This window comes from Gymnoscopelus braueri, assembly GCF_963280865.1.
Source record: "Gymnoscopelus braueri genome assembly, chromosome: 1".
Lineage (NCBI taxonomy): Eukaryota > Metazoa > Chordata > Actinopteri > Myctophiformes > Myctophidae > Gymnoscopelus > Gymnoscopelus braueri.
Window position 1 is genome coordinate 27,637,908 of NC_137603.1, and position 26,548 is coordinate 27,664,455.

At 40.7% G+C, this 26,548-nt stretch overlaps 1 protein-coding gene across 1 annotated transcript; it reads right to left on the reverse strand.

Annotated features, from left to right (window-relative positions):
- ext2 (exostosin glycosyltransferase 2) lies at window positions 1-26,548 on the reverse strand. Its single transcript, XM_080437423.1, has 15 exons — window positions 26,408-26,548; window positions 23,993-24,335; window positions 23,669-23,892; window positions 22,782-22,871; window positions 21,548-21,664; window positions 20,765-20,960; window positions 19,913-20,052; window positions 19,430-19,523; window positions 13,991-14,122; window positions 8,712-8,901; window positions 4,501-4,667; window positions 3,628-3,771; window positions 2,909-3,037; window positions 2,222-2,304; window positions 1-1,970 (listed from the first exon to the last, which is right to left on the reverse strand). Exons 2-15 carry the CDS (start codon window positions 24,305-24,307, stop codon window positions 1,832-1,834), a joined length of 2,160 nt encoding a protein of 719 aa, XP_080293549.1. The 5' UTR covers window positions 24,308-24,335; window positions 26,408-26,548; the 3' UTR covers window positions 1-1,831.

Sequence of the window (26,548 nt, forward strand, 5' to 3'; positions counted from 1 at the left end):
TCTGGTTTACAGTTTTTCTTTAATGTATTTGTATTACAAAGTCTTATATATATATTTGTTTGATATTTATACAACAAACATTTGAAAGGACAAAACTTCATCACTTACTATACAACTCGTAAAAATAAAAAGTAATAAAAAACAACAAATGGCGATATTAACATCTTAAAAATAATTGTGTTGATTTGTGTTACAGCCATCATAGCTTTAACATGACAGAAAAGATAGAACATGGTTAAAGGATCACACAAAAGCCAAGAGAGAACAAGTCCAGTCATCGAACAGTAATGCATTCTGACTCAACAGCATCAAATCATATACAAAGATGCAACAAAAATAACACGATTTACATCCAAATTCAAAGTAAACACTTAAACGTGGAACTGTCGGAACAATATAACATCTGTGTATGGACAAAAAGTCCACATTTATGCAGCATGGCATCATAAATAATTTAATAATGAATGACGTGATGAACCGATGCTTTTTGTCAGTGATTAGGCCTACTGAATTTATTTTTCATTCAACCTACATGTATATATATATATTTAAAAAAGTCTTGCTCACTATTAGTAATCAATTACAATTATGGATGCTTCAATAGTTCTGACAAATTGCTACTGAAGCACCATAATGACATGAAATTTGAAATTGATCAGAGTTGTGAGCCCACTACTCACGCAGTGTTTCATCTACTATTAATAAAACATTCACTGTGGCTGCGTATATAATTTTTCGGTTCTTTATCAGATGTCAGACATTTAAACAATTGGGGACCAATTAAAAATATCAGAGTATCTCTGTTACAATAGATATTTATAATAACCTAATAGTATTTAAGCATATACTGTACAAAAAAACCCTACTTTCCTCCCGTACTTTATAACTCTACAATTCTCACATCGCTATAAATCTCCAAGTCCTCTGTACACGGATACCAGAGCAGCCAGAGCTCACAGGGTCTCAGGCTCCAAAACAGTTTATGCAATCAGTCTCTCAATATCTCAATCATCTGGTTTGGTCTGGTCGTTCAAAGCGGTTCATGTAACAGCAGCAATGTCTATACATTAGACATGGTCATTATTTTACACTTTGTCAACCAAAATATACACATCAATGCTTGCCAGGCACTGACACATCACATAATGTTATTACTGTATTGTAATAGTACATTAGTGAATGACCCCCAACACTGACCACCATCTGTAGCTTCCACCAGGTTCTGTCTTTAATGTCAGTGAATCCTCCCATCATCATTACACTGGAGCTTTACTCTAGAATACTAGCAGAAACTAAACTACTTCATACTCTTCTAATGTCAAGACTGAACTTAGAACTAGGGCTGGGCAATATTATGATTAGATATTACGATAAGGGACTAGATAGCGTCTGGGATTTTGGATACTGTAATATTGTGATATAGCATAAGCATTGTCTTTTCCTGGTTTAAATCATTTATGTCCTAATTTATACTTTAACCATGTTAATTTATGAAAAGAAATTCATGATTGTATTTAATTATTTATGTATGTTGTTTGTGTTATGTAAATAAATAAAGTATATTAATAAACTAAAAAAGTCTTCACAATACGATATTATCGTCACAATACTAGAGACGGAGGTATTTGGTCAAACATAGTGATATTTGATTGTGTCCATATCACCCAGCCCTACATGAAACTCCATGTAAAGGTCTCTAGAGAACTGAATCAGGGAGCATTTAACTCTTCAGCAGAATACAGTTACAGAATAAAAGAAGGCAAAGATGGTGGCGGTACATAGGGATGTCTGGATTGGAAGTCGTGGGGAATCAAACCTTTGTCCAGCCGGGTCACAGGCTCCCGATGTTGGGGAAGCTCTTCAGCTTCTCTGGGAAATCATCCTTGTACAGCACTGGGTCAGCACGGTGCTCCACTACCTTCAGAGGCATTGTACCAAACACTGATGCAAACTTGTTGATGCACTCAGACCTAGGGATGAAGACACAACTCAATAACCACCTGAACACTTACATTAGGTCCTTTACAATTCAGGGAGTTGTCAAAAGATTTAAATATTTGATATGACACCACGCCAAAGGTATGCATGGTCTAATTTGCTAAATATGAAAACAGTTTTCAGTGTTATAGATATACATTTTCTCCTAGTAATTAGTTTTATAGAAATTTATTTGGATCAGAACTAAGCTTTGTCACAGAAATGAAAACGTAAACCACTGTACCTCTCCACCATATGTGTCTGGTCCAGGGACAGACCATCGATGGCAGTGCACTCAGGACATTTGAACTTTTTCCTGGGGGTCACCTAATTAGAAGCAGACGTTGACAAAATAAGTTGTGGCACGTTACAGTATACACTTGTCACTTAAACGCAGGTTTTGAGATCAGATCATGGAGAATGGAGTTTAAGAGATCACATCACAGTGTGTCCACATTTGGCCCGTCTCAGAATGTTGTTTTCCTGCTCTAAATAGCTTTACACTGCTCATATGCATATTTCCGGCGATGTAGAATTCCAATCACAATGCAAGCCCGACTACTGCCAAATCTGGCTCTGTAGAGCATTAGTGTTTTGTGAGAGAGCATGTGTGAGATATGTGGGGCCAGTGCAGGGGAGGGTGTGGTGGTCCATGATTTGATGGCAGGGTGCACATGAGCCCCAGTGAGCTTAGGAAAACATACCCAAAAGGGGAGTGTCAGTGAGTGACACCCAGATAAGGGAGGTTAAGGCTGGGCTTTAGTGCACCTGGGCACAGCCAGTCCAGCGGGGGGGTGCGGTGGAACAGAAGGGTGAGAACTGATTGGACACAGAGATGCTGGGACCGGTCTGACAGAACAACTGCTTTCTTGCTTTCGCCATGTTCTATAGAGTCAAGAGCCGCCAGGACAATGAGTGTTTTGGGCTGTACCTTTATTGGGGCTTTGCCAGTGATGTTTGCCACCAGGAAGTTCATGGCGATATCTTCACAGTTCATGTGAGCATCTACCCAGTTCTTGATGTCTCCAGGCATTTTATATGTGTACAAATAGTTGAAGTACTGGAATGGAATCAAGACACACAAAGCAAAATTAGTCTTTAATTATAAAAAGCTGCAATAATATGCATATGCACGTGAAATATAACATCTCGTTATGCACAATAACTCATATATACACACAACTCTCGATAACTCTCTAAATGAAATGAGTCTAATCTTTGACCTTAGCGAGTAAAAGACTCCATCTCTGGAGTGTGCTTTGAATTGATGTGATGTGAGCTTTCTGGTGACAGTGAGATAACCTTGGTCCACCTATGACACTGTACTCGTCAATCTCAGTCACTAGTGTTCCTGCCTCCAACGCTCCCCAGGTAGAGATATAGAGGGAGCAGTGCAACCAGACCTTTATCCAAAACTAATTTTAGTGCTTTGTTGGGACAGGAAAAAAAGGTCTGGCATGAGCCATTTATCATGGAGAAATATTGGCAGAAACAAGAGTATTTATTTTAGCCAGACATTATGATCAATGTAATGTGAAATAATTAGTGTGACATCACTTCAAAGCAATGACTCCTGCAACCATGTGCTACCAATGGATAAAAGGACTGCAAGGAAGACTACTGCAATTCAACCAGGGACTCCCAGGATACCTTGTGGTAGAAGGCAGCTCCAGTGAGAACCATGGACACCTCATTGGTCCACTCCGACTCATACTTCCACTTCCCCATCTCGTGGTCCCAGAGGTGCAGCCGGCCAGGATATCCCACCAGCCTGTCTGGGAACTCCCTCCACACCTAGAAACAATGTCGGGGCAGGAGACAGGTTGTCGGAGACACTCAGCTTGGTTGGGCCAAAGTGAGAACTGATGACTTACATTGGAAAACGGTAGATTAGAACCTAGCCAAAGAAACGTTTTCCTGCTAAAGAATCATTCAACTTACATTTCAAAATACAGCTGGCTGGATATTTTTTTGCATAAGCCAAAGATCATTATTGTAATCTCTTCATAGATAACTGGTTCAGGCCCTCTCTCCGACAGGCTGCTCCACCAATGGCTGGATCTCTAAGCCTTGATATCTGCAGCCCGTCTAATCCAACGATTGAGAGCGAGAAGCACCATCGCACAGCCAAATAGACAGACAGACAGCTCCTCTAAGGTATACTGCCCCCATTCTGTGTAATTATCCTTAAATTGAGCACAATTGAATGAAATGGGTTCTAAATGCCTGCAGGTGAGTGGAGTTGAGTGGGGTTGCAGAGATCTGTGAGCATGGACAGCATCAGCTCTGGACCTGTCATCGTTCCTCATACATCAAACACATCTCCACCAGCATGCAGTTCAAATCCACAACACTGGAGACTGGGACTGTAATCTCCCTGAATGACTTTAAATTCCAGGATAAACTAAAAGGCCTGGCTGCTTTACCTGCCATAATGGGAAGATGGGGGAAATATGGTCAAGGTTTTTTTTCTTTTGGTCTTCTGGAAGCGAATAGAAATGGCAGAAAAGAGTTCTCGCTCACCTCATAGCCAAACTGCAGCTCATCAGATGTCAGCATAATGATGTCATCATCAATTGCAAGCACAGCCTCTGTTTCGATCTCGTCGTAGGGGAAGAAGCGATTACTGAGTTTGTTCTCTTTGGTCCGCACAACTTTGAGAGGAACAGCTATCTTTGGCCAGAGCGACTCTACAAGTTAAGATAAAAATGGATATAAATTATTATATGTATTCACATACACACAAACACACAGTTGTTCATCACTGCTATATGTTATGGTATATTCAGAGGTTTAACCACTTTAACCTAAGTTGGCATAAATATTTTGGGCATGTCATTATATGTGGACATTTTCAAAAATGTGCAAAATGTTTCACAAATTGCAGATTTACAAGCTCTTATCGGGTCGTGACACGTTGGACCTTGGAGATCAGCCATTTTTGAAAAAATCCGGAATGCCATTATATGCTTAAGTTTTCAAAAATATTCAAAACTTTTTGCAAATAGGGCATTATCAAGTGGTTAAGACATAATTCAAAATGTGACCAATTTCAATCACTGGCGGTGGGAAGAGAATTATGTCATTCACCACAGAGAGATATTTGAAGATGATCCTGGCAGTGGAAAAGAGGACTGTGGCAGTAAAACTTTACTTGCTGTCTTGTATCTCTGCGCCAACCTCAGGCATGTGCAAATCTAACCACAGATTCTTCACTGAGGCAGAGCAATAGAGTTTGTTTTTTCAGACGAGTGTTTCAAAAAGCTTGGGCAGAATCCAGGGCACGGACTATGGTGCAGGCACATGACACAAGATGTATTCCCTCATTAATGGTGGAACTTGGGCCAGACAGACAATGACAGGCTCTTCAGGTCCTCCATTCAAAATGTGTTGTTGGGAAAATTGCAACGACACATGAGTCATGACTGTATTTTCTTATTACTTCTTTGTTTGGTTTTAAAGATGAGATTGCAAGAGGGGTACTGGGGCAAGAGGGGTGCAACAGTTAATGGAACTATTCAATATTATTTATTCAGCTATTTATTATGTTTAATCAAATAATACAATCTGGGGTGAAAACAACTGAAATGACTTTCAAATATTTTCAAAAATGTCAATAATAGCAGATCTACAAGCACAACGCACGCTTACGAAAGTAAGTGATAGTTGCAGCCCTACTGTCCAAATCTTTTTATAGGTTATAGAAGTTTAGCACCACTCTGGCAGCTGTTTGTGTTTACTGTACAACAGGTACAGTAACACACAAAACACTGATGGCTGGTAAGAAAAAAAGAAATCTTGTGCTCCACAGACCGTAGCTGAATATAATTATATCTTCTGAAGTATTCTCAGCTGCTGCAATGGTATTGAAAAGCTTTAGCACAAAGGGGTCAAAAATATATAAAAAAACCAAAAAACTTGCATGATGATGAAGTTATAAAAGAGCAGGATTCTCAAGGTAAAATTATTTAACTTAAAAACACCAAATACACCAGGCCTCTGTGCGATTGAGGAAGAAATACATCCTCCTCTATTGAGCTGAGCCCCAGGAGTTTGACCTGTCAATGGCCCCTTGTTAATTCTAATGGGTCACGAAGCTCCAGCCAGGCGCCGCTGACGCCTCTAATCAAAAGCCAGCACTGGGCCATTAGGGGGCACTTCAAAGTGGCTTCACTGCTTCATTACATTGGCTGGCTCTTACGGGAGGAGGAGGATAGATTTAATTCCCAGTCAAGACCAGTCCCTGTTCTGAAAGCTGAGCTGTCAGTGGGATAAAGGCTCCATAAACTGTCGCATACCTAATTGCCTGGTTAAGGGGAATAATTAGAGCACATGACATAATAAATAACGACTATACTGTATACGAGCTAACTCCGCCACATCTCTAATAGCCTGCTCGAGTCTTAAGCCTAATTTATATTTTGGCGCATGGTGGAGTCACTTGCTTTCAAGCTAATGCGCAATGTATGTAAAATCAGATTTCGGCGAGGTACACTGTGTGGGACAAAGTGTAAATTAATTAAGCTTAAGACAAAATAACAGCACAACGACCAAGCAGACATACAGTGTATATACACATGATACTGTAGCATGATACTTAGTATCATGTGCTCTTTCTTATCAGGTAGGACCTAGGACGCCTACTGATGTGTTCAGGTGAAATTGATCAAATTTGAAGTGCATTGATGTGTTTGTATAACCGACACCATCATTTCAATTTCACAGACATATTTTACCGCTTTCTTTACAAGGGCAACATGCCACAGAGCTGCTGCTCTTTTCTCGTTCTGTGTGTGGAGGAAACGCTGGAGGGCTTTGGCTCTGGAAAGGAGCATGTCATGCCTCTCAGTGTTTCTGCAAGAAAAACAAGCCTTGGCTGCTCTTACCGTTATCACTCATCTGTTGTATATCAGGAGCTCCATTCTGAGCCTATAAAGCCCAATGGCATAGATAGAGATATACTGTATCTCTGTGCCATGAAAAGGGGAAAAAAAACATTTCTCCAACTCGCATCAAGTTGGCAGTTTAATTTGGTGTGCTCAGCCACTATCATTCCATGTATGCTTCCAGTTGCCAAGTTTAGCAAAACTCTCAACATAATGAAAAAGGATGTTGGAAAGAGCATAGACCTGTGGAAGGACAACAAATAAAGCGCCGCAAACTCCCATCTATGAACATTAAATGCATACTGAGCACAGATGTCTACAGTGAATTGTAAGCTTTTAGCAAGAATGCCGTGTAAATCACATGAATGCAAAGATCAAGTAGGCAAGCCTGTGTAAGGCATAAGGGATGTAAACCTTATGGGCTTGAGGTTGGAGATGAGAAAACGACAGAGGTTACAGATTGGAGCCCTCTAACATCCCTGTCAAAGTATTCTGGAGGAAGACATCAAACCTTTACTTGCTGCAGAAGTGCTGCAAATGGCTGACGCGTCGCTACCCTTTGGTAAAAGAACACATACGTACAGTATGTGCTTGGAGGTATATACAGTGGGGGGAGACAACAAAATTCTTAACTACCATGGACTAATGGTGCGTTTACACGTACACACAAAGCGTCTGCTTTCATTTTCTATGGAAGCAGATGGCATTCCTGCGCAAAGGATCATGGGAATGGTCAATAGAAAATGCATGCATGCATGGAAATGCATGCATGTATTCATGGATAGATCAAGCTGATCTACAAGTTCACAACACGCTGCATTGCTGCATTGCTCATCGTTGTGAGCTTGTAGATCAGCTAATTCCGGCGACGAGATTTGGTGTAGAGGGAAAAAGAATAGAGCCCTGGTGACACCATTGGGGTCAATGAAGTATATAGTTTAAGTGGTTGAGGACCGGCTTAAAAATATATAACAGAACATCTCCCAAATGGTTTCCACGAGTCAAGGCAACAGCTGTTGTGCAAATTCAGCCAGCATGTAATTGACAGAAAATGGAGGGACATTTGCAAAAAAATTGTTCAAAGTCCAGATCACGCATCAAAAACGAAGGGAATGGCATAGAAATTGAGCCCAACAAGTAATGATAATCAGGACAAAAACATCCCTGGATGCAAGACAGGAATGTGTGCTGAGGGTGACATTCCACCAGAGAGAGAAAAAAACATTCTTGCACCTCAGGCAAGGCAGAGCAATGAGCATTGCCTGAAAATCACAATCAAAACTGGGGGAAAAGACAGAAAATTGTTAAAAAAAACATTCATATGGAATTTGAGTAGACAAACAGACTAGATTGTACAGGGCCCTAGAGAAGGTGTGTTTGGTTCGTTGAGGTGGGTACTGCTATGTGTTAAATAGAACTTCTTTATAGAGCGTCGCAGTTCCCGCCCACTTCCTGTTTTTTTTGGTGCCGGAAGAAAAAACTCAATGCATTTTTCCATTGACATTTCCAAAAATATTTATATCTATTAATTTAAGCCTCGAATCAAGCCATCACGAGATGACATGAATCATGACCATAAAACGTTTTTTTCTGTGATTTTTTTTTTATTTTATATTTAATTATATGATATACTATATTTAATAAATACCCTTTGTTTTGCCGTTTTCAACACAAAAAAAAAATCACAGAATCAAACGTTTATGGTGGGCGGGAACTGCGACGCTCTATTGAGTGGCTGAATTGTGTTCATTCCTATTTATTACAGGCCATGCTTGTAACCAACAACAACCAATTTGATAATTTCAACAGCTGAATATTATTAATAATAATTGTAATTGTAATTTTTACCCTCAGGAGGACTCTTGTTCTGGTTATTCCACACCACCAGCAGTTTGGCTAGGCTGGGGACCTTGGAGATTTCGGTGATGACCCTGAAGAGACTCTCAATGCGGTCGTAGGTCAGCACCACTGCTGTAAAGCCAGGTGATCTGGGTGGGATGAGGGGCAGGAACAGTGGGCTGTTCACACTGGACCACTTCTACAGAGGACAAGAAGCAAAAGAGAAATGTAAGGCTGCAACCAACCATTATTCTATTGATTACCTGTTCGATTAATTTAATAATTGCGAAGCGCTTTTAAAAAGACATTCAAAAATGTTGTATTCATCAATGAATCTATTAATCACTTATACTTTGTCTCACAATGGTGTCATACAAAAATAGTTAAAATAGCAGATCAACAAGCTCACAACACGTTGCAGAGCTTGTTGATCGGCTATTGTAACAAATAGTTTTTCGCCTATAATAACATGCCTAAAATAGCGATCGATTATTAAACAATTGTTTCATTAAATTAAAAATAATTTTGTAATCGATTAATTAGATTAACTGTTGCAACCCTGCAAAAGAGAAATGTATGCAATCAGGCCAACAAAGTCCATCTCTCTCTTCATGTGAAGTTAAGCCTGAATTATACTTAGTCACTTACAGTAGGTGCGACACGATGCGAGTTTGCAGAAAGGACTTTACACACCGGCGGGTATAAAAATAAAAAAAATCATATAGTTGACACCTTTATTTGCTATGAAAACAAATGACCTGGCTCTGAATAAAAATCCTGCCGCTTGATCGGTGTGTAATATTCGCATTCTGTGTGGATGTAGTCATGACACAAACAGCAGTTCAAAAAGCCCCTGGTGTTTAAGGACCTTACACACTTGACCAGTCTCTCTCTCTATGGGAAGTTATTGCCAGTCTCAGGTCTTTCCTATGTTGCCCCCGTCTGTCAGGTTTTCCATAATTTAAGGTGCCATAATTTAGCTTTACTGGGCAGTGAGGTCACCTGCAGTGATTTCCAGATGACTGCTTTACTATGGAGCATTAATTTAAATAATTTCTCGGAGATTAATAGAGTCAGCACCGAGAATGCCAGGCAACCAGTGAAAAGTGCCCTGAATGCCAAGTAAATCATAAAAGAAAAGTGCAGTAAGTGAATAAGTTGAGAGGCGCACGTCCTCAGAGTGAACAAAAGAAGCTGAGAGAAAAAGTGAGAGTGGGAAATAAAGTAAGAAGAGAAAAGCCAGAGAGAAAAACTTTGAGGACAGAAGTAGAAGAAGAAGAGAGTTTGTAATTAAGCCTAACTGAAGTTCTGAAATCACATAGCAAGAAGCTTACACTAGGACAGAACAACTCATTTATCTTCTGCTCTGCTGATGTACTGTAATTACAAGCAGTGTTTTACTGTACAGCTTAAGTGCAGCAGGGATCCAGGTGAGCTCCGTTGGGCAGAGAAAAGAAAGGGGAATGTTCAATAAGGGGAAAAAAACAGCAGGGGAGGGCAGCGAGGACACTAGGGAGAATGGCGAGTATTCCAGGTAGTGGGGGAGTATGGGCGTCAGTGGCCATCTACAGCCAATGAGGGACTTGGCTGCTCTTTCCTGGCGCTGCATTAAAACAGTTTGTTAAGTGCTGGAAGATGTACTGGCTGCAGCTTGCGTCAAAATGATCAAGCTGTAAAACGAATACTCCCGGTGAAGACGTTGGGTGTGTAGTGTACGTGTGCTTTTTGTAGCACATGCGCGCACACACTTTTAGCTATTTTCAATATAGTTTGTGAAAAAAATGGAAGTGGTTATATATGTGTGTGTGTGTGTGCGTGTATGTGCGTGCGTGTACACATATAGGCATATATATATATATATATATATATATATATATATATATATATATATATATATAGAATTTGCCGCTGTATTGGGAAATGTGTGTGCACTAACTACTGTGATATACAAAATAATAATTCATAACTTTTTGTGGTTATAGTGTATAATGCAATATTAAAGTGTGATTGTCACAAAATCGCAAGGCGCGCATGGACTCACGGCACACCGTTTGGGACACACTGCCTTAAAGTACAGATGGGAATTGCTCATTAACTGCTATGCCAGGCTACATGACTAGACATTACAAATTAGGGAGCTTTGTGGTTCCCTTTCAATAAACATTTTTTCCAAAGACCCCTCCCATCATGCGTTTCATTTCATTCTGGTTACAGTGATTCACCATCCAAGCTAAGGAGTGGAGAGGGAGTGCAGATATGACATAGTAAATCTTTGGGCTTCTTTAAGGATGTGTAGCGCGTGTTTCTTCTCTGGCCCCAGGTAGCCACAAACACACGCTGGTGGTTGTGTGGCTTTTTTCACAGCGTCCATGCAAGTCTGTTACAGAGACTTAGTCACTGCCACACACACAACATCAGTCATTTTTCAACCAATAAAAACTCACTTTACTGGCAACTGGAAACTTCCATGTGGTCATTCTGACATTGTCATACAAGCAGAAGGGGAAATAATTAAACTAACACTGCGACACAGAAGTGTTAGAACGAATAAAAGAGAGCAGAGACCACTTAAGTCATTTGTCTCACCGAGTAAATTTCTAGATGAAACGAAAGCCACACCTCAAAAGTGTTGAAAAGAGAACTGTAGTTTTACAGCTTTGCTACCGTTTGTTATTTAAACACAAACAGATTCTGTGGAGGAAGCTACGGTGTTGTTTTGAAAAGTTCATCCTACCACAGGCCAAGGATAATATCTAAATGGCTCTGAATATTTTTTCTGATTTTGAGTTTTGCTTAATTCAGCTTGTTGGGACATTTGATCAAAGGTGGACAAATTATTCCCAAGATAAGATACGTTACTAACTCCATGTTCTTAAGTATTTAAAATGAATGTATCTGCCTAGGATGTGTCAAGCAAACCAAAGCCATTTTAACATGGCTTTATTATTAACAAATGCACATCACTATACCATGTAAATGGGCACACGCTTACACAAACCATGAACTGAAAAGTGTAATCTTTGTTTAGAACAGATTCAAAACGATGCAGATGTATCAAAAAATTAAAGACAGTGAGGGGGAAGAACACGCGATGCTTTTGAAGTAAAAAAAAAGGCATTTATCCACCATTATGTTGACAAAATAGTTTCTCAACTTGTGGCAATCAAAAAAACAAACAAAGGTGCCGTAAGTCATGTAATGTTAAAACCTTACACTATGCCATAGAGCTGCAACCCCCAAAAACAGAAAACAGCCTGTTCCCTACTTCGACAACCTCTTCTAAAAGCACCAGCACAGCCTGAGAAATGTGCTTTCAATTACCAGCCTGAAGCCTACAGAACAGGAGAGGGGAGAAGGGGGTGGGGGCTGCTTGATTTATTTAGTGCTCTGTTCAAGTTCTTCTCACCGTCTCTCCAATCCGTCAAGAGAGCATTTCATCTCCCAGCTAAAGGCAGAAATGGTCAGGAGGTCTGAACCCCAACACAATTAACCTCCGGAGGACCATGGACGAGCCCCCATTGATATTGATGGGTAAGAAAGCCAGGGTGGACACGTTGACCAAATCTTCTGACAGTCAAGTGTAATTGTTGATTAACCCCTTTAACCCTTGCGTCCCTATTTTGAGCATGTCATTATAGGCAAAAAAACTTTCAAAACCTTCCCCCCCCCCTCAACAACCAACATTTAAATAAATAATCAAAAATAACAGATCTAAAAGCTCAGAAAGCCTCACGATGCAACTCACCCTGAGCTTGTAGATCAGCTATATTTGAACATTTTTGAATAGGGTTTAAGTGGTTAACAACCTACCGATGCAAGGGGGGAAAAACACACAACAGTGGTCACGATTCAGCAGTTGCACGTTCAGAAAGCCATTAATCCTGCAAAGCTGTGTGGCTTCGAGCCACACAGAAATGCAAACTGTCATGAGAAATCAACGTTGCATGTTTACACCGACACAACCTGACTGCTGCCTTACTCACCAGCCCTGGCATCTGAGTAGGCTTGCTACACACACACACATACATACACACACACACACACACACACACACACACGTACACATGCACGGTCTTACACACAACACACACAAAGGCAGAGGGTGGAGGAAGGAGGCTGGAAGATCAGACTGGGCTGATTAACAGCCCCTGAGAGATGGTCGCTCAGCCAGGCTGTCTGCAGCCGCACACTCCCCCAACCACAGTGATGCGTGTGTACACACACACACACACACACACACACACACACACACACACGTACACACACACACACACGTACACACCATTCCAGTATTCTGTCTACATACACAGTGACTCAAACATGCAGGAACTTATTTTTCACCACATTGGAGGCATCCTCCCAGTGCAGAACTGCTGACACAAACTGACTTGGTGTCTCTGTGCTGGCTGGGTGTTTACCAAAACTGTGAAGGCACTACACGTGTGGGAGCCTGAGAGAGAAGAAAGGAAGCCAATCTGTGGCTGACATTTACTAGGGAAAGAGTGTAAAAATCGGAGGGGTAAACAGTGTCATATGTGGCACTGTGGTTTTCTGTACGGTGAGAGCCCTATCCAGGGCTGGAGGGAGTCGGAGCACTAGTAGGTAGGCGGTAAACAGACTCCAAACAATAAGAAGAGGAAAACAAAATGTCAGCCAAGTAGTCAACCACAGTATAACACGATCACACCTAGAATGATATTATTTTACATTGTTTCCATCTACTTTATCTTAATTTCTTACCGTTATCCACACTGCTGACACAAGAATTTCTATTTTATATGCATATGTGAAACACCCTTGAACTTGAGCAGTCACTGTGTAGGGAATATAAACGTATTGACAAAGGTCAAGACTCAGATGAATGGTTGAAGTCGTCAAATTAAAGGTAGGAAATTAATAAAAAAAGGTAGGGTAGGTGATATGTTTTGGTCAAAACAAAACGATTTTTGTTAAAAGGTTAAAGCACTGTATTCTGATAGTATTCATTGCTATAAAGTGTTTGTTCGATAACAGGGGGTCTCCCTGTCTGCTCTTTAACATAAAATATATGGTTTGTGACTCAGGTGGGTTGCCAATGTCATCCTATCAGGACAGAGTACCCATTTATTAGCTTCAATTTGTGTTCCAGTTCCAATTTTGTCTGCTCATTTCTTTGCGTCTTCCCTTCCACATTCACTTGTTTATCCTGCATCATATAAGAGTTCTCTTCTCCTGATTGTATCAAATTGATATCCCGACCTGAAAATCTTTGTCACTGATGAATGTCATGGCATAAACAGGTTACGTACCACCACAGGCGGGTTATTCCACTGCTCATAAGTGCGCGCAGCATATGGGTAGATGCGGTCGTTGATGATATCGAGTGTTGTCAGGCCAATGGCTTTCATAGAGCTGAAGTAGGCCTCCCAGAACCAGTGAGCCTGAGAACAGACAGAACACACTTAACATGAATGCGCACACACAAACATTACAAACAAAACTGCTTGGAAGATTTGCATTGCACATTTCACAGATATGGAATGGAAACCACAAACCAAGTGATCTCAAGTCCACTCCACTGGATAAAATATTGACCCCAAACCCATGGAAAGACGTCACTCACTCAATAACGGACTACTATTACCGGCACCATACCTGCCTCCTAAAATGGTCTTATTGCTTGGCCCCTAATCTATTAAGAGACTTCAAGGGATAGTTCAGAGGGGAGAGCATCCAGTAAGAGTTAATGAAGCTTCAAACAACATGGTCTCCTGCCAGGAGGCGCCATGGCGTGCTGACCTGACTCCATCCCACCAGCTCCTCATTGACCCAGAGAGCAGACACTGCCCTTTATTAGCTGTTCAGTGGTAGAGGTCATGTGTGTCAGTATGTGTGAATGACTGGGAGTCACAATTCTCAATTTAACTATGCAGACCCAAATTAATGTGGCAATGTGAATTATGACTCAGTTAAGCCCTATATACTTTGTTGTACATCGAATAGCGAAAATAGCTAAACTGACTGGGCGTGTCTGTGCTGGCTGGGTGTTTAACACAACTGCATTTTCCACAGCTATTTCCACTATTTTGGAATTCTTTAAAAATATTTGTCAATTTCAGACAATTTTATTAACGACATGCCCAAAATAGGGATGGCGGGTTGAACGTGGTTAAGGGCTCAACTCTAAAGAGGAAGGCTTAGAGTTGTAACAATTGTAAGTAAGACTGACAATGCCCACCGCTGTAGACTTCCCGCAAAGCACTGAATCCCAATGGTGAATGTGTGTAAATGTATGTGCCTGTGGGTTAGTCAGTGTTGTGGTGATGATGTGTCCTCTGTCATGTCCCAATACAGTGCACCAGTGTATTTTATTGACTCGTGCATTAGTTGTCATATGGTCTGCAGAGAGCCTTCGTGGTACATGTGAGGAGAACTGACGTAGCCCCCTTTCTCATCCACCCAAAACGCCCCCAAGTCTCAGCCCCTTAGTGTTGGCGATGTACAACAACACAAAAACAGCTTTTATTTTCATGGAGGGGGTGAGGAGAATTCAAAAAGACTTTCTAATCTCGGGGGGACGCCGACGGCCCATAAATCAGTCGGTGATGAAAGTTTCCTTTCCGACCGGGAGACGGCAGAAAGCAAACTGTGCTGCCCTGAGAGGCCCGCTGCGACCCCCTCCGCCTCCCCGCCCCCCTCCCAGCGCCTGTAGGAATTTTTATGAGGAGGGAAGAAGAGACTGCGTTGCAGAGAAGGAAAAGTCTTGACAGCAGCGAAGCCTTTCACTTCATCTTCAGGTCGTTCTACGGCTCCTTTCACTTAGAGGTGCAGAAGGGCAGATCTTTGCGATTTAAATTGCACCAAGTCTAAAATATGTTTTGGTCAACTAGCTTACGGCAAATACACCAATAAAAAGGCTACCTAATGTAGAAATGCTAACCTGCATAAAGGTTACAACGATAGACGTCCTTCCGTAAGCCCCGAGATTGACCCTGTCTGCTTAAACATCTAGACCTTAACTGTCAAGTCAACTCTTGATAAACAATGATTCAAATGTTTTAGACTATCCCTATTGAATTGGTTAAAATGCATTGATGGACATAATCAAGCTTGATGTAGTCTAACCAGTTCATTGGTTAGATGCTTCACAAACAGACCACTGCTTGGGTAGAGACAATCTATCATATTGCTTTTAACAATTCTAAGAACAAAGGAGTATGGATAGCTAGACTTTTTCAACAGTACTAGCCGCCCAATTCAGAAATCAGAGGCTTACTGGTTAGTCATTAATACATACTCGTTTGCGTTTTACTGTCAAAAATTGTGTACAGATTTTAATCAATTTCCAATGATCCAATCGTGAATGGTGCACTCACTTGGGAGTGGGCTTCAGACGTCATTACATGGACATGGTGCTGGTTGATTAAAAACTACTGTCTTTAGCTGTGCTGATCTAATAAAGCTTTTCATGTAGTCTATTTTCAGGGTCTCACCCAAGCTAGGCACAAGGGAGCCAAACAGGGCAGAACAGGCTAAGAAGCTTCAGTTGAATACTGTTAACATCTCACAGCTGTTTAACACAGCCTCATAATTTGACCTAAATTGGCACTACAACATCAAGCCAAATTTGAAAATGAGGTTGTGTCGTCTGAATTGATGCTGCCGGTTGGCACCAACTGTGGCTTCTTTAGCAGCATCCTAAATTAGTTATTAATAACATATCAGATTCCGAATATTTATTTAACATGTTCGATAGAAACCTCTCATATTCCTACAGTGTTAAAACTCATATAGCATCTCTTTGTGAAGCATGACAGCTGAGCCCTCTGTTGGTTTAACTTGGGAAATACTAGCTTACCAATATCTATTAGGAAAGTAAGACAACAAACACTCATTAACCCATTAAGACCTGGAACGCAGCTGTGTCACTTTAGATTTCTTTGGCTATTTTTTATATATTTTTTATTTTTTTCAAAAAACTGTTAGGATTTAGAAAACATTTTAAGAATCTGACTCAGGCCTTAATGGGTTAAACCCCAGTCACGGACGCAGCACTTCTAGAATATAGAAAGACATTTTTAAGATAACATAAGTATCAGATGAAGTTTTCATTCTTAACCCCTCTCAACCTGCAATCTGTCATTTATGAAAATAGTGAAAACAGAAGATCTACAATCTCAGAACATGACGTTCAGATCAGCTATAGTCGCTAGTTTTGGACACTTTGTAATTATAATGTGTTTTTTTGTGTTTTGCACTCATAAGTTCATCACATTTTTTTTTTCTCAAACGATAAATAGGGGGGGAAATAACACGCTCACAATGCTTTGTGAGCTTGTACTGTAGATCTCTTATTTTCGCTATTTTTAATTTTCTTATTTTTTTATTGAAAAATAAAGTATATTTTGGTGAATCTTTGAAAATATGCAAAAAATATGAACGCCAGGGTTAATGTGCTTAAGCAATAAGCTTTACAGTACACAAAATAAACAAATGAATTGCCAAAAGCCTGAGTAAATAAGTCTCTTCAGTGCGGACTTGAAAGAGTCCAGTGAAGAGACAGCGAGTCATCCCTCCCATCTATTCCACCTGGAGATTGCTGGAGATTGTGTGTCTCAACGTAGGGTGAGTGAGGAGCCTCTCCAGACAGGCTCAGGTATGAACAAGATATACAATGGGCCTGTACAGCACTTTATAAATCCACAACAACAAAGAGCGTGGTACAAATGAGCCCATACACACCATTGTACAATGAGCCCATACTACAGTAAAATCCTCAGTGCTCACGTACAGCAATTAATGTAAATAATTTAACAGATTTTTTCCATTTGGGTCCAGGATTTTACTGTGTAACCTAATCTAGGGCTGGGCAACATATCGATATTTTATCGGTATCGTATGAGACTACATATCGTCTGGAATTTTGCATATCATATGATGGTATGGCAAGTGTTGCCTTTCGTGGTTTTAATCACTTAATACTTTTGTGAAATTGTCATTTCAATTGTCATTTTTTTTCAAAATATAGCAGGACTAGCCAGTCTTCAAGCTCACAATGTAGGTTGTAGATATGCTATTCTTGAAAAACATTTGAAAATAAAAATCTAATCAAATCCATAACAGCCAGCGCCAACCATCTTCACGTTGCCACTTGGGTGCACTGCATTTCACTGAAGACCTTCTAGATCTAGAAGATCTTCCCCTCCCTTCTAAAACTTCCTTCAGGGAAGAGAGAAGGTTTTCTAGGTTCCCATTTTTGTCTCATCACAACAATGAGATCCACACTGCTCAGGCAAACATGCTGTTGCCAACAAATATTGGTCTGAAACATGCAACAAGCTTTTGTAGTCCTACAATTTTACCACATGTCAAACTGGACACCTGCTTCAAATACTCTCTTGTTGTTACTATGCCATCTGTAAGTAATGGTTTATCTACGACTTTGCATGATACTTGAAGTTAGGTATTAACTTTAAAGGGTAATACAACTAACCAGATGTGCTGCATAACATGGAAATTGAAAGTGGATTTGTGGATAAGACAACCGTGTACCTGTCCTGCACTGGCTTACAGTATCATTTAATTTTATAGCTCAATACTGTTTGGAGATAGAAAGCTGTAAAATACTGATGGCATAACTACCTGCCTAACTCAGTTAGGCAAGATGCTTAACATTGTGTATGATGCTCAGTAGGAGGACAAATAGATATTTTACAGTATGTTTATTTAAAATAGGCCTCTAGACACTGAGCCAATAGGCTAATAAGTAGGTAATAGTGATATTTGTGCAAATTATGATCTAACAATATTAACCACTGTGGCAAAACAAAGAAGTTCAAGATACACTTGTACAAGATACAGCAGAAGCTACCATGTGGAATTCCTATTCTATTCTCAATATGCATTTTAATAAAGAAAGAAGCTACCCATCACAATGACATGTCCTAATCAAGTATTTTCTAGTTTTTTTTAGCAAACAGCTAAGAAGGCCATCCTATAGTGCACCAATGGAAGTTATAAAATGTCTATGGAGAAATGCCTCCCGAGAGGGACACCAAGGATAACCTTGAAGCAAGCGTTTGAACATCAGACAGCGCAGCACTGTGGTCAGTAGATTAGAAAATCATATCTACACCGCTAAGCTAGCTGTGAGCTACAGAGAGGCGAGTCTACACCCCCCTCAGGGAGCCATGTTTTACAGCTCGTCTGCTGTAATCCAACTCCAAGCCAGTCTCCGAGCTCTAGGTCTAAGATGTCTGTTTGGCCAGTATAATTGGTAAATGGACCAGCGTTGATACAAGGGAATGAGAAACAGCTTGAACCTGTGCACTTCTCTCATAGGGGCTTTCACTTTTGTTTATTGTGGTTCAACGTGGCTATTAAATGTAAAAAAGATAGAGAGCGAGCTGTCTGCCATCCGTTTCACTGTAGCTAAAAGCAACATAGTCGTGTCTTCAGAGGAAGATTTTTTGCCACGACTTAGCAAATAAGGAGGAAATTCAATCTTGCATAGTGGAGTGTCTGTGCTTTCCAAGAGCCTGTCAATTGGTCCCATCAGAGAGGCTTTGTAATGGTACAGCAAACATAGACATGCTTGTTTGGCTGAGTGCGGTAAAGACATGTATCTCGGAACTGAAAAGCAACTGCTCAAGTCACAACTCTTCCATAGCTGCAGAATCAGCACTCAACTAAAGCCATGCTACATAGTACATACAATATTTGAATACACCTGTAAAATGGAGTTGTACCTGTCTCTGCATCTCCTCCACCTGTCTGTGAGGAATACTCTTCAGAATGGTGTACATCTCTGACAGCTTCTCCTCTGGAATAACCACAGATGCCCTAAGGACACACACGCACACACACACACACACACACACACACACGCACACACACACGCGCAAAATAAAGTAACAAGAAGCAGAGGATTATTTTATAGAATTTCATGTTGGCTGAATAACTTGTATACCAATGTGTATTCTCATCATGGTGTTGGGAATTGTACACCCATGACATGAAAAAGTTTCTGCAGGGTGTGTCACCTCTGCCCTGGTTTTTAATGCCTTGTTGCCAACGGTTCGGTCCCGAACCTTTATCAAGAGAAACATTCTAAAATGCTATACATTTGTACGTGTATGTAACATAAAAACTGTAAAATAAAGTTGTAAAAAAAAAAAAGAGAAACATTCTTTCATATTTCTATGGTCAGTTGATCTGTGCCATAAGTGTACCTCTTCCAATCAAGAACTTCAGAGAAGGGCAGAATGTAGGAATCAGCTAGGATCACAGGGACACAGCCAGCTTGCATCACATCACTAAGAGCCGCTTGACCCAGACGAGCCCCGCGCAGGACAACACAGAATGAGGACTCCTGCGAATGATAAAATGGTAAATGGTGCATTTATATAGCGCCTTTATCCAAGGCGCTTTACAATGATTGTGCAGAGAGACACAACAAGAATAAGTCCTACAGTATGTGATTCTACATTGTATAGTATCAAGGTATATTCTAAAGCTAAACTGTTGTCAGAAAACGCTGTAGATTAAACTATAGCTAACGGCGAAAATGGACTCTAATGCCTGATTAGAGTTCAGGGACCGCAATGGAAATAATCCCTCAGCTTTTATCCCTAGTTATATTCTTTTCATGATGGTGTGCAAATGAATGTCTTTTTTTTTTACATGAGCATTGTCACAGAAAATAAATAAATAATAATAATTGATATACGTGGTTGCGTGCCGTGTCGTGTTCCGAAAACAGCCAATCTACAAGTAGATCCATAGCAATCACAACGTAGCCATGGTATAAAGCATAACTTGCTTTATTGTCTATTTTATTCTAAATGGGACCATCATTTATAAAATGACTTGAAACTGGTGATTGAGAGGTCGACTGGTTCTCTCATAGACTTCTATGCAATATGCAATATGTCTTTGTTTTGCAAACAGTGGAGTCCCCCCTGGGCATTAGAGAGAATGTAGGTTTAAGTAACTTCAGACCGGGAGTCTGTGTGTACATACAGGCATGTTTAAATGTGCACATATAAGTTACTGTATGCATACAGACTAAGTATGTCACTCACCTGCAAGATCTGTGGGTAGTCATACACCTGTCCCTTGTAGCAGCGCTTGCGTGCAGAGGCAGCTCCCTGAGAGAGGTTACTGCACTTGTCTAGAAGGAGCAGTGCCTCTCCATTTTCCTCCTTCAAGCGCTCCAGTTCAGCACGGTATTCTCTGTGGATGGCTGTCTGAGATGACAGAATGAAGTAATGCCGTGGCCTGGAGGAATGGAGATGTGTGCCCTTAGTCAGCAATGATATTTCACTGTGGAGCCATCATGCAATTTATGTTACAAAAAAAAATGTGTTGATGTCGGGCAGAAACCTTGTATGTCCAAAATCGTTACTTTTCAGGATATGGGAAAAAGAAACGCAATGGGTCCAATGTACTTACTAGCTCTTGTTAATACTTTTAATTAGTTAAATATTTATAAAAAATGCCTTAAACACTTGAAATTTCACTTTAAACTTTATTTTTTCCAAACTCACAAGCTCATAACTTATTTTCTACAGGAACACGTGTTGAGATGCGTTGTGAGCTTGTAGATCAGCTATTTTTGCTATCTTTGTGTGACAAAGTACATTTTATGAAACAAAATTATTCTAAACATGGAGATATGATTTGTTGTATTCAGTTGTGTTTAGCAATGAAGATGCAGTCATGATGTGAAAACAGCATGATGCCTCATTTGACCTCCAGAAAACATGGCGATTGTCACTACAGTAATAAGATGTGACTGTAATCTAGTCATGATGTGACCCCTTGACAAGACGATGAGTGATGCAGTTAAGTGGTGATGAGCTCACCCAGGCTGTCGCTCAGGCAGCTCAACATCTGCAGACAGGGGACTGTACACTGGGATGCTGACGTCATAGCCTTGTCTGTAGGTCCATGTGGAGAAACCTCCACCGGCCAGCAGTGCTCTAAAATACACACACAAAATGGATATGAAGGTATTCACGCCACGGTCACACTTAGCACAGCTCTTAATTCAGATAAACAAATGAACAAAGAGAAGGTGCTGAACTTCAACATTTCACAGTGCCTTCAAATTACTTATTATATTTGTTTGTTTGATCATTTCCTAATCAACAACTTTGTCATCAACATTGCTAAAGATTTTATGAAGTCACAATAATCACATTATTTAATGACATTCATTCATTATTATGAGTAAATAATTAATATTATAATTATTATTATGAGTTAATAAATAATAATAACAATTGTAGCATTGAGCTTTCTCTGTTCCTGGAACTGCTACTGCCGTTGTGTCAACCAATTTCCCCACTGGGATTAATAATGGCCATTTTATAATATCTAATGAAAACACCTACTTCAAACGAATTCAAACCTATGCCAAGATGAATATCCATTTAAGTTTATGTCAAGCTGTCTGATGTACAAGAACTCAAAAATGCTTAATGTTATGCCACACACACACATATATATACACGCACACACGCACACCTGGATCTGATGAGACTCTGTGCCAAATGGAGCCCAGCTGGATGAGCCCAGGAAATTCCCTACAGCTCCAGATAAATGTCCATTGTCTCAAGGCTGGGTGTTCCTAAAACCCTTCTTTTCCAACCAGAACCAACAGTCCAATCACAAGAAAGACTGAGACACATTGGCTCGAGGTCTAGGCTAGTAAGCTGCTAAAATCTTTCCCATCTCTTCTCAAAATGTAAGTAATGCTCATCTTGAGTGTTTGCCAATTATTGTGAATATAATTTTAGGTTTGTAATATGTTGCTGGAAATATGCTAAGAATACCATGCAGCAGATGTTATTTTAAATTATGCACAAAATATGACTGTAAAATAACAAGTAAACAAAATCCAAAAGACAAAAGGCAAACTGTTGCTTTGTCCTAACCAATGGGAAAGCATTGAAATACAGTAAATATTTCATGACACTGTGCTTCCCTCTAGTGGTCTGAATGAGAATTACTAAGTTTTGTCAAGTCGATTTCTTCATAAATCAGATTTGACATAAAACTCTTTAAGAACAAAGGACACAAATACAGTCCAAATACCTGTCTCTGGGTACATCCAAGGCTGTATTGTAGTCTGGAGGGCCTCCAGGTAACATGTTGAATAGCAGATGATTCATTCCTTTGTCCCATCTACAAAACGCATACATACAACATTACTTAACCACCTTAAACCCTATGTACTTTGTTGACCGGGGTCCCCCAGGGCTCTCCCCGTGGCTCCCTATTTTTTCCCTCTGCACCAAATTGCTTTGCTGAAAATAGACAATCCACAAGCTCGACACGTTGCGGCACTTGTGAGATTGGAGATCAGCTATTTCCGCCAAATGTTCACCTATTATGTTATGACATGCCCAGATTAAAATAGGGACGCTGTCACGCTAAGGTTCAACTCTGGTTAAGCACTGACATGGCAACATCCTCTAAATATAGTGGACAGCCCTTATTTTGTGGGCATTCAAACTTACATTTGAATCCTAACATTACTAATTCCAAACAGAAAAGAGACACAGATCAGTACGATCACTCTAAGGTACACCGTGGTATGAAGGAACCAACCACAAGCCCTTCCCTGCAATACAGTGCCCATGGTATAAATGAACCCTGGCATGTGTTAAATATTCATTCAATATTTCATTACGTTATCAGTTAAATAGGCATGCACATACATTTCAGTTCAATAAAGCAATGTTTTTCTTCAAAGTAAAATACTTGTTTTGGATGGGCTGTACATTTAATTTAAAAAAGTGTGAAATACCGCATACACGGGTAATTTGTTAGATACCATACAGTACTGTGAAATATACCTTTACATCCCTAATCGTGATCTGGAAGTGAATATAAAAAAAAAAAAAGACTGGTCAAGGGCTCAAGGCCTGATCAAACATTTCAGAAATGGACCGAGGGTATTTATTAGAGATGCTGTTTACCTAGGCAGCATGGCCAGAGCCTGTGCAGTCTCTCTGATGCGCAGGGAATTCTGGTTCAGTACATCAACGGAAGGAACAAAGAGACATGCCCTGGTGACATCATCTGTGTAGAAGTCACTGTCAGATATGGCACTGAGCAGGTCATTGTATTCCCTTGATAGTCCAGTGCTACTGATGGGAACCCCCAACTCATCCACAAATCTCTGCAGAGGGTAAATATACACCTACAACGCAAAGATGAGAACAGTGGATTAGCAAAAATACATTAATTTGCAGGATGCAGAGGCTGCAGGTGACATAGATGCAGCCCTGAGGGGTTATCACCTTGATTCGGTTCTTAGGGTTGTAGCCACATCTGTACACATCAAAACAAGTGTGCATGCGACAGCTGAGGTCACCCCTCTCTGGGATGGGACTGGAAACTGGGAGGCGGACCAGAGGTGCATCATGCACGCTGCGTTTGTCCAGGCTCCAATCAGCGGTTGACTCGATAGAGTGGGGCCAGAACTGGAACATCCCCGTGGCGATAAGTCCAAGCAGGACCACAGAGAAGAGAGTGATGTAGTATATCCGATGCTTAGTCTTCATCCGCGGGATGAGAGCAGGGCCCCGGGAACTATACTTACCAGATGCACACATGCCTGACTCCACTCTTTCCAACCAACCACTATAAAAAAAAATGAAAAATTTTGAAAAATGATTATTTGGTAGATATATCGTGACGATTACAGTTTTGCAATAGTTTGTTTTACCCCTGATAAATAAATGCAGGGAATCTCTGTACGTACGTAGCTACGTCTGTAATCCACGTATCTTGAGAACCGTTCAACCGACCGACTTCAAATTCAGCACACATTCAGCATTTATTGTAAGATGTCTGTCTCCACCAGGCGGTTGGTTATCTGAAACCCTCCAAGTGGAGCAAGCACACTTTTGGCACATGGCCAGGGTCTTACCCATGGTGACTTAATCATCATCACCCTGTAGTACCCTCTTGACTGGATTCCCCAAGGTCAGTATTTGACCCCCTCCATTTTCCCCTCAACCTGGTGTCCTCATTACACCAGGTCATTTGGCCTGAGGGCACTGTCATATCTGCTCAGCGTTCACGCAGGTTGAGGAGTCTTCCCACCACCTCAAGCTCAACATAGACCAGTTGTTCTTAAAGCCGGTCCAGGGGTCCTTCAGGGGGTTTCAGTGGGTCCCCAGTCAAAGAGTTAATGTAGCATTAAAATTTGTTTAACCACTATAACTCTAGTTTATGCTTAGGATATTAGGATATTAGAAAATCGACGATCTACACGCTCACAGATGGGCTATTTTCTTTTTTCCCCATTAACATTTTATGGATTTTTCACATAGAATAAATTGTGCATCTCAAGCAGTACAAAATCAATGCCATTGAACTCGGTGTCTCCCACCCATCATCCTCCAATCCCTCCCTTCTTCCACCATCCTATCAATTAAACAACACACAACACATCCACTGCATCACCGAGTCAGCAGGTCCTTCAGATCTGATATCAGGTTTGTCCACAGTGAAATTGTGTCCTGTTGCCCATGGCTAATCCTTGCCGACAAAAGTTCCAGAGAGGCAATGTCGGTCCAAAAAGCTCCGTAGCCAGTGTGTTTAGCATATGTCATGTGGAGGTTTCCAGCATTGGGACTATTATCTTTTTGGCTGCTGTAAGTCCTGCCAGCCAGACTTTGCGTGACTTTCCAGTAAGAAACAACTTAGAGTCATCATTTAAAAGATCCAGGTCCACTTCCATTAGGTCCGTTAAAGTCGATGGGCTATTTTCAAAAGATTCTGAAAAATCTTGATCTCTTATGGGGTCCCTGGCACAAAATATTTTCCAATGGGGTTCCGCAGGGTTGCCATTGACGAACAGCCTGGTGACTCCTGCACACATTGCAGTGATCACTCCTGTAGGGTTTCACGTCACAACATCTGGGGGATAAGTTAACCCTTCCCCAGTGAGTCTGCCCGATTCCTTATCCAAGCCTCAGTAAGTTGACCACTTATATACCCTGTTGTTTGTGGACATCTATTACTCCCAACTGGCACTTAGTAATCCCTCTGGATAAGAGTGTTTGCTAAATGCCAACATTGTACAATCAGAGAGAGAAGTATAATGTTACCAGGCAGGTGGTACCTGTAAGCATACTATGAGAACAAAATAACGGTTCAGTGATTTAGGTCAGTGGTTCTCAATTTTTTTCCAAGTCAAGGACCCCCAAAATGATACGTATTTGGCCGCGGACCCCCATCTCAAAATGTGTTGTTTCGGGGACCCCCAGAAGCAAAGATTTGTGTTGAAAATGTTCACTAAGGTTCAAGCTTTTTGAAAAATAGCAGATCTACAAGCTCACAGCGCGGCACCGCGTGAGCTTGTAGATCTGCTATTTTTGAATAGCCAACGTATAAAAGGCTTAGTGGTTAAAATTATTTTGATGCTATATTAACTACTTTTACTGGGGACCCCCTCGTACCCCCCAAGGATCACCGGACCCCACTTTGAGAACCAAGGATTTAGGTGCCCCTTTAACTAAGAGTTGGCTCAACGTATAGCTAGAACACCAAAAACTAAAGCCAATGTTTCCTACAGGCAGATTGTAAACAGCTACCGTCACACAGTTGGATTTCATGCTAGGGTTAGCGTTAGCTGCCTTGCATTATTTTTTGCAAACAATCAACAGAGCAGCTTAAACAGAGTATTCTAATACACGTATGCTCACCTGCACGTTTGACCGAAGTGAAGTAGACAGCTCGGTGCTAATTCATAGTCACCTCTACAAAAAAAAGAATACAAATAAAAGCTTTGTATTTTATGTTTCTGCCTACAGTAACTGAGACTAGCTAGCTAGCTAACATTAGCA